This window comes from Sinocyclocheilus rhinocerous, unplaced genomic scaffold (assembly GCF_001515625.1).
Source record: "Sinocyclocheilus rhinocerous isolate Xijiao unplaced genomic scaffold, SAMN03320098_v1.1 scaffold1780, whole genome shotgun sequence".
NCBI classification, from domain to species: domain Eukaryota; kingdom Metazoa; phylum Chordata; class Actinopteri; order Cypriniformes; family Cyprinidae; genus Sinocyclocheilus; species Sinocyclocheilus rhinocerous.
In genome coordinates this window covers 538,271-547,340 of record NW_015664762.1, presented here as the reverse complement: position 1 = coordinate 547,340, position 9,070 = coordinate 538,271, and the positions used below count along the sequence as shown (strand labels likewise).

The window sequence follows — 9,070 nt, the reverse complement described above, 5'->3', positions numbered from 1 at the left end:
AGCCTCGCTCTCGTATCATGGGGGGATCTCCTGCCCCTCTGGGCAGCTGGCCATGGCTGGTGAACCTTCGGCTGGACGGGGCTCTGATGTGTGGGGGCGTGCTGGTTGACAGCTCTTGGGTCCTCACTGCCGCCCACTGCTTTGCTGGGTAAAAGCACAAATACATATCTACATAATTACATTTTAATGCGAAATGGGATACCTTGTTGCCTTTTCACTTGAAAATCTTGCTGTTTGTATTGGTACTGAGAACATGAGATTATTTTGCTCAGATGGATTTTTGAATGAGCAATATTTGAAGCTATTGTAAAATACCAGAACAACACACACTTGTGACAGTGATTAAATGTGCCATTACATTAAAAAATAATGAACCACAGCACTGTCTTTTCTCATATTGCTGTTCTCGCCATTTTCTGAAAAGGATTATAAATTGTGCTGTGTCTTGTTGCTTTATTTGTGAATGTACCCAAATGTTTTGTGAACGTCTCAAATTGATCTCCCCCAATTAGGAGCCGCAGTGAGAGTTACTGGACCGCAGTAGTGGGAGAGTTTGACCGCACAAAAACTGACCTTGATGAGCAGATCATGAAAGTCAATCGCATCATCACTCATCCGAAGGTAAACACATCAAAAACGCAACCAGTCCAATATTCCACTTATTAATTTACCATATATATATATATATATATATATTTATACATACATACACACACACACACACACACACACATATATATAATTATTTATTTAATATATATATATAATTATTATTATTTTTTTTAAATATGTCCCTCTTGTATCCAATTCTTTTCTCTTGGTGAAGTTTAACCCAAAGACGTTTAATAACGACATTGCTCTGGTGGAGCTGAGTTCTCCAGTAATTCTGTCTGAACGGGTCACACCTGTCTGCTTGCCCTCTGACCTCGATCCACCGGCTTGTACACCCTGTTTGGTGGCCGGCTGGGGCTCTCTGTATGAGGGTAAGAGAATCTGTATAATTCATATTTTAGAAAAAAGAGCCCAATAATATCACACAATATTTGCTTAAAATGCTGTGAAGTGTTTGCTTATTCATGTTTGTCTTGATTCTCTGTATGTGTGTAGACGGACCCTCTGCAGATGTGGTGATGGAGGCGAAAGTGCCACTGCTGTCTCAGACCACCTGTCTCAGTGCACTGGGGAAGGAGCTGCTCACGAACACCATGTTCTGCACTGGGTACCTGTCTGGAGGCATCGACTCATGCCAGGTATCTCCACATTATCATACTAGCTTGCTTTATAAACACTACACCTGCTTTACAATCATCTGACTAGAATCTGTGTCCTTGCATGTGTACAGGGTGATTCCGGAGGGCCGTTGATCTTCCAGGACCGTTTATCGGGACGGTTTCAGCTCTTTGGCATCACCTCTTGGGGGGATGGCAGTGGGGAGAGGGGAAAGCCTGGTGTTTACACACGGGTCACCGCCTTCTCTGATTGGGTCATGACAGAGATACAGAGTGAGTTGCTCAACAATGTTGCACACACTACTGAAATCAAAGAATATCTCCACCACCGTGAGTTTAAACCCTCCCACACTTTCTGCTTGATGAAAAGCCACAAATACATTCCATTCTCCAAATTCCAGAGTCCTTTGGGAGTCGGGAGCCCACATGTCCTGAGCTGCTTAAGACAACTGAGCTGTTTGAAGAACAGCAGATGTCAGAATTCACCACACTCTGCCACTTCTACACACTATCCTGCTCTTCGACCCTCGACCCCTCTGCCTGCCAGCGTCTCGCTCAGGACAAATGCCAAAGCCGGTTTAAGAAGTGCCGTAAGTTATCCAGACAGTTGAAATGAAAAAATCGAATTACATATTTAAACAGAATTAACCTAATGTTAAGTGCTAGTTTGGATGTGCATACTAATTTTTTATTATTACTATTTTCCAGATTTTAGAATAATAGTAAAGTCATCAAACTATGAAATAACACCAATGGAAATATGTGAATTATTTAGTCATCTTTACAAGCTCTGCACCTTAACAAAGTGCATTCTGGGATGCTTTTTATACTGCATTGAAGGAGTTCACATGTATGTTGGGCACTTGTAGGCTCGCTCAGTTTTATGAAATTCAAATCATGTAATGAATTTAAACTAGTTTTTAAAGAAATGTGTATGTAGGCACAATTTATTCTACACAACCTATTTCAAGCATTTTTTTTAATCCTAAATAAAAGGCTTAAATTAAATTTTAAGATCATAAATTTAGTTACGCACTGTATGTCCAAACTTGACTCGCAGTGTACTTTGATCAAAAATACAGTAAAAACTGTAATATAGTGAAATTTTAATATATTTTAAAATATATTTACCTTCCCTCCATCTATTGCCTTTCTTACTGTCTGCTGTCTTTCTCTCTACAGAGTTGCATTCCTTTCTGCAGACTCTGCTGGACTTGCTTCAGAGGGCCGATGACTGTATCAGAGATAAAGTTGATCTGACCTTCTTCACTCAGACTCTACCTCAGTTGGTGGAGAATGTGTACAGCTCTGCTCCTATAACACGAAGACGCAGAAGTGCACTTGAAACAGGTAGAGCCATTAAACCTTTCTGCACTATACTTGTACAGCCAATCAGGGCTCAGGAGAGGATATACAATGCTTTCCAGAATGCAACTGTATATATCATTCTCCATATTGTTATTCTTCTAACCAACATATTATTCTCAAAGAGCAGGTAGGCCAGCCAGCACTATTCCAGCAAGTGGGCCCTCTGGTGGACGACTGGGAGAGCTACCTTACAGGCATTGCTGAAGATCTGGATCAACACAAAGAACTAAAGAACTCACAGGAACCGTCTCAGGAGCAACAACTCTTCACACCGGTAAACTTGTCTAATTTAAACTAAGGTTTTACATATGATGGAGCAGCATGTTCACTACATTTCTGTTTAAGAAGACAGACATTAGTTAACAATAAACTAAGACTGATGGTGATTTGATGAAATTTTCAGGATGAGGACAGTGAAAAAGCACCTCTTCAGCAGCTTGACGGATTACTACTCTCCTCCATTGCTGCCCTGCGTTCCAAGTTAGACTCACTGCGCATTCCTGTCATACCAGAATTGGACCACCAACTGTTTCAAAGGGATTTCAACATTCCCACCACTGGAAAACAACAACAGGATAACAGTGCCAAATCTAGGGAGTCTGTATTGTCAGTTGACATTTGGACTGCTGTGATATATAAAGCTCTGAGAGGAAGCGGCACAGGAACTGTCACAGGACGTCCGGTGATGACAGCAGGATCTCAGGATCATATGGATACAACATCCAGATCCGTGGAACCGTCCACACAACCACTGAAACTTTCTGACTCTGTCCCTACCCAGATGCCCCTGCTTCAACAGCCACTCTTCAAAAGTAAGTGTTAATACTGGGAAACTGAGTAGCAGAATATTGAGAAACAATAACAGGAAACTTTTTTGCAATAACTATAATTTTCTTAACCTGCAATAGTCGTCTTACCACAACAATGAACGTTTAGACCACTGTAGAACTCAAATAATATATATTTTAAAGAAAGAATGAATGAAAATGAATGAACAAAAATACAAACTTCAATTTTAGCTTCAATTTTATTTTATATGATATTTTATCATTACTATTATTATTATTATTAATTATTACTATTACTACTATTATTAAATACTTGTTTTTAATTTATAAAATAACAACAACAACAACTATTAGTAGTATTAGAGGTAGTAGTAGTATTGCAGAATGATGTGAAACCATGAATGTCCAGACTAATAGACTAATAATTGTTTCAGAGCTCCTGTGGAGGAGAAAGAGAGATCTACACAAGCGACAGATACGAGGAGCCAATGTCAAAGGTACAATTTCTCGTTTGATTTAGCGTTTCTATCCATTCATATGATTTGAAAAGGAATATGAGGTTAATATTACATTTATTTTAAGGAGTATGAGTTGTATTATTTACTGTTTTTAAAGGCGGTGTGTTTCAAGGCTTTGTTCTTTGTGTTTTGTAGTTTGCTCTGGAGTAACTGAATCAGCTCAGCTGGTCAGCAACACCAAAGTGATGTACAACTGGATCCTGGCTGTTCCATCTAACAACATAAACATGATCTTCCAGGAGGTGAGTCTGTGTGTGTCGTAGAAGTTCATTTGCAAGTAAAAAATATGATACTTATGTACATGTTTTGACAGACAGACAGACAGGTCATGCAAGTACATATTTACAGAGGTTTTCGGTCTGTAAGTTTTTGTAATTTTGAAAGTAGTCTCTTATGCTCACATTTATTTGATTAAAAATACAGTTTAAAAAAGTAATATTCTGAAATATAATGTGGCAATTTAAAAGAACTGTTTTCTATTTTAGTGCATTTTAATGTAATTTATTCTTGTAATGGCAAAGCTGAATTTTCACCAGCCATTAATCCAGTCTTCAGTGTCAAATATCCTTCAAAAAATCATTCTAATGCTGATTTGCTGCTCAAAAAACATTTCTTCTTATTATCAATGTTGAAAACAGTTGTGCTGCTTAATATTGAGATATTTCAGGGTTCTTTGATGAATCTGAAGTTCAAAAGAATTAAAAAAATGTATTTTTTTTAAATAAAAACATTATAAATGCCTTTCACAGTACCTTCACTTTTGATCAATTTAATGCATCTTTGTTGAAAAAAATTTATCAATTTCTTTAAAAAAAAACTACTTACCCCACATATTTGTAATGTATATTATGTTTGTGTGGTGTTGTTTTTGTGTTGTATTTTAATTCTGTATATATCTCATTGAGTGTGTTCATCATCTCAGGTGCTGGTTGACCTGAATTCTAAGAATGAACGTGGTTTGTACCAATCACGGATCAAGGCTACTGTTGGTGGGCGACCTTTGACCTTTTACAGCTTGGTGGGTTTGGAGAATGAAGCGTTCTATCGCAGAATGCCACGCATCATTGCCGTCGCCATTGATGCTCTCAAAACATAAAACACACTCATATACGCTGCTGAAATCATACTTGAGCTGAAATGGCATCCGTGACATTGAGTGTTATTACATCCTAAACCTTCTAATGTGACATCACCTGCTGCTATGGAAATGATTGGATGAGACCTTCTTTCTAGAGTCATCACAGGACAGCTGACACTTTTCTGGAGGATGAAGGGTCTCAGTCGGTCACTGTGTGTTCATCATCTCAGGTGCTGGTTGACCTGAATTCTAAGAATGAACGTGGTTTTGTACCAATCACGGATCAAGGCTACTGTTGGTGGGCGACCTTTGACCTTTTACAGCTTGGTGGGTTTGGAGAATGAAGCGTTCTATCGCAGAATGCCACGCATCATTGCCGTCGCCATTGATGCTCTCAAAACATAAAACACACTCATATACGCTGCTGAAATCATACTTGAGCTGAAATGGCATCCGTGACATTGAGTGTTATTACATCCTAAACCTTCTAATGTGACATCACCTGCTGCTATGGAAATGATTGGATGAGACCTTCTTTCTAGAGTCATCACAGGACAGCTGACACTTTTCTGGAGGATGAAGGGTCTCAGTCGGTCACTGTGTACAGAGACTGGACTGACGTGACAATATGTACACCCCGATTTAACTTATTTCACAGGGACAGAGGTTGATCCTCCTGTCTGAGCTGCATTATATTTGATGTTTGTTATATATTTATTTGTATTACTTTGTATTTTTTATATGAAAGCAAATCATTAAAAAAGAGAAAATTAAATGGAGTTAAAGATTTAACACTTTAAATAAATTTTGTCTTTATATTTAAGAGCTTGTCAGGTATTTCTTTCTTTCTTTCTTTTTAAAAACACACAATGACAAAATTCTTATACAAAAAAAGAACCAAACACACGCGTTCTATCGCAGAATGCCACGCATCATTGCCGTCGCCATTGATGCTCTCAAAACATAAAACACACTCATATACGCTGCTGAAATCATACTTGAGCTGAAATGGCATCCGTGACATTGAGTGTTATTACATCCTAAACCTTCTAATGTGACATCACCTGCTGCTATGGAAATGATTGGATGAGACCTTCTTTCTAGAGTCATCACAGGACAGCTGACACTTTTCTGGAGGATGAAGGGTCTCAGTCGGTCACTGTGTACAGAGACTGGACTGACGTGACAATATGTACACCCCGATTTAACTTATTTCACAGGGACAGAGGTTGATCCTCCTGTCTGAGCTGCATTATATTTGATGTTTGTTATATATTTATTTGTATTACTTTGTATTTTTTATATGAAAGCAAATCATTAAAAAAGAGAAAATTAAATGGAGTTAAAGATTTAACTCTTTAAATAAATGTTGTCTTTATATTTAAGAGCTTGTCAGGTATTTCTTTCTTTCTTTCTTTTTAAAAACACACAATGACAAAATTCTTATACAAAAAAAGAACCAAACACACATGGAAAAAAAAGTATCTGGGCATTGTAATATATGAGCTACAATATATTTTATTCAAATTGAGCTTTTATTTTAACCTACCTCCCTGTTCCTTTCTTTTGTTCCTCTTCCCCCTTTTTCTTTTTCCCCTTTATTCCTTCTTTTTCTCCTTTTTGCTGCTTTTTCTTCTTCTCCTCCTTTTCCTTTTTTCTTTTATCCCTTTCTCCTTTTTTCCAGGCATGTATTTCATACCATTCCAATATTTAATTCCTGTCTTTTTCTACTGTTATATTTATCCTTACACTACCACTATCTCTGATGTAACATTTCTATTTCAGATTTATTAGATGGGAAAGGGAAGAAATTGCTGTGAGAAATCACCGTATTTAAAGGCTTGTTTACCCCCACTGAACCTGCACTTGCTATGATCATGATAGTTCATGGCAGCTGAACATCTCTGTCAGCAGAAAGCAGCGCTGGAAACTCAGGGGGGCTTTTTTGTTTGGCTCAGATTTAATTTCTGAGGTGTTTTAGCATACGGGAACTGTGCTAATTGTGCTGTTCCGCAACAGGTGTTCCTACATTACTAACAAACGTCATTCTGATTCTTTATTTGGAGCTGATGACAATCCTCTGGGCTTCAGAATGAGCATTAAAAGATTCTGGAGGATCCTAAAGGAACACTGAGAAATGCCATGCTGCATTAGTACTTGATAGTTGGCAGTTGCAGCTCATTGTCTTTTCCACCCAGTATGTTCCCCATAAGAAGCATGCTTTAGTGATTTATTCAGAATAATGTAAATTCACTTTCAGTGCCAATCAACTGTAGTTTCATGGGTTTGCATGTTTATATAATTCCTTGAGTATGATTGATTCAAGACTCAATTTAAGCACTAAAAGCCCCACTGGAATTATGAATGGACAGAAATAAAGCATGAGATGGGGTGGTGGATGCCAGAAGAACTGTCACACACAGTAGTGATGCAAACAGCTGTTGCGTCATGATTGACAGGATTGTATGAACTTGCTCCTCTCATACTTTAGTTTAGAATTCCATTTTAATCCATCTCTTGGCAATCTCAATCAACAAGTAGTACCAGTACGAAGTATTCTATTCTATTCTATTCTATTCTATTCTAATGGAATTATATGGAATGATTTTGTATTAATAAGCCCTGTATCTCTGATCCTCAAACAAACAACCAGTCTAGAATCCTTCATTCCAAAATTCCAAAGTGTTAAAAATAAACCCCAACACTCATCGGTAAAAGATTGTAGAGGTGCAGGGTGGCAACACATGATATTTCTGAGCTCTCTGTCTATGATCAGATATTATGATCCTTTGTTACATTTACTCTGACAGCTTTAAACATGAAATTCATGTTTATTCAACAACAAAGGATGTTGATTAAAGCATCCATCCATCAATCCGGATCTTTCGTTCATTCGTTAGTCTGTCTGTCTGACTATCTACCATCCATCCAGATTGTTTGTTCATTTGTTAGTCTATCTCTCTGTCTGACTTTCTGTCTGTCTGCCTGTCTGTCTGTTTTTATATTTGTTTGTTTGATCTGTTCCTTTACACTGGACACGAGGTGAACCAGTTTATGAGGCATTTATAGCCATTCTGATTTTCACCAGCAGCTGAAATTGCTTTTATACAACAGTTCTGTAAAAAAAAAAAAAAGATTTTTATATTACCAGTTACTTGTCTTGTTTGTTCCACCAACTAAAATAGTTCTAAAAACATCCAAAGCAGAAGCAACTTTTTCGTGTCCCCAAGTAACATAAAGCAGTTATGTTTCTCGAACTAATAATTGTTTTTTAATGATTCCGTTTAGTGAATGATTAAATGACTCATACAAAACCATTTTATTCCCCTAAAAAAAGACAATGACTTGCATTTTCAACAGTTTTTTTGTCAGATCTTTTTGGGAAAAAATGGATAAGTATCAAGGTTTCTCATTTGATGTATCTCCAAGACATCCTAAAACATAGATTAGACTAAATGCAGCTGTCAGAAATGTATGCCTCAGAGATGCCATTAGGCTTAAAATAATACACTAGAGGATATGATCCCCATTAGCACCCGTTGACCCACAGTACAGCTCACAGCTCTGCTCAAACACTCAAAAATTCCAGAAAACTGTCTATTCATGCATAAAACATGCTTAAAACTCCACTAACCCCTTAAGATCCTAATTGAAAGCTAAACCAACCCAATTTGTAAATGAAGGAATTTATAGGAATTTATGGTGTTATGACCCTCTTTGTCACCCCAGATGACAATCGTTAGACAGAGTTGAACACATGACAGCTGATGACACACATCCTTCCACAAATCATGCCTGGGACACACCATCTGTGCACAGACTTGTGGGAAATACTGTAACCTTATCTTTCTGCTTGACATCAGAGAAAAAACAGACAGAGAGAAAACAACTAGTTCCAGTGACCTCTCTTTGAGGTCTTCGATATGTGTGTGTGTGTGTGTGTGTGTGTGTGTATAGTGACAGCTGAAAATGTGAGGAACTGTATGGGTACAGACTGTGTGGGCATTCTGAAAATAACAATGAGGATTCAAGTTTGGAACCACACCTATTTTTCCTGTAACCCTTCCCGTTCCTAAACAACTGTGTTTC

At 37.8% G+C, this 9,070-nt stretch overlaps 1 protein-coding gene across 1 annotated transcript; it reads left to right on the top strand.

Moving 5' to 3' along the window:
- Positions 1 to 3,367: 3,367 nt before the first annotated feature.
- Positions 3,368 to 5,153, top strand: LOC107730437 (serine protease 56-like). The gene is made up of 4 exons (XM_016541283.1): positions 3,368 to 3,409; positions 3,820 to 3,882; positions 4,039 to 4,145; positions 4,826 to 5,153. Exons 1-4 carry the CDS (start codon positions 3,379 to 3,381, stop codon positions 4,997 to 4,999), a joined length of 375 nt encoding a protein of 124 aa, XP_016396769.1. The 5' UTR covers positions 3,368 to 3,378; the 3' UTR covers positions 5,000 to 5,153.
- The last annotated feature ends 3,917 nt before the right edge of the window (positions 5,154 to 9,070 follow it).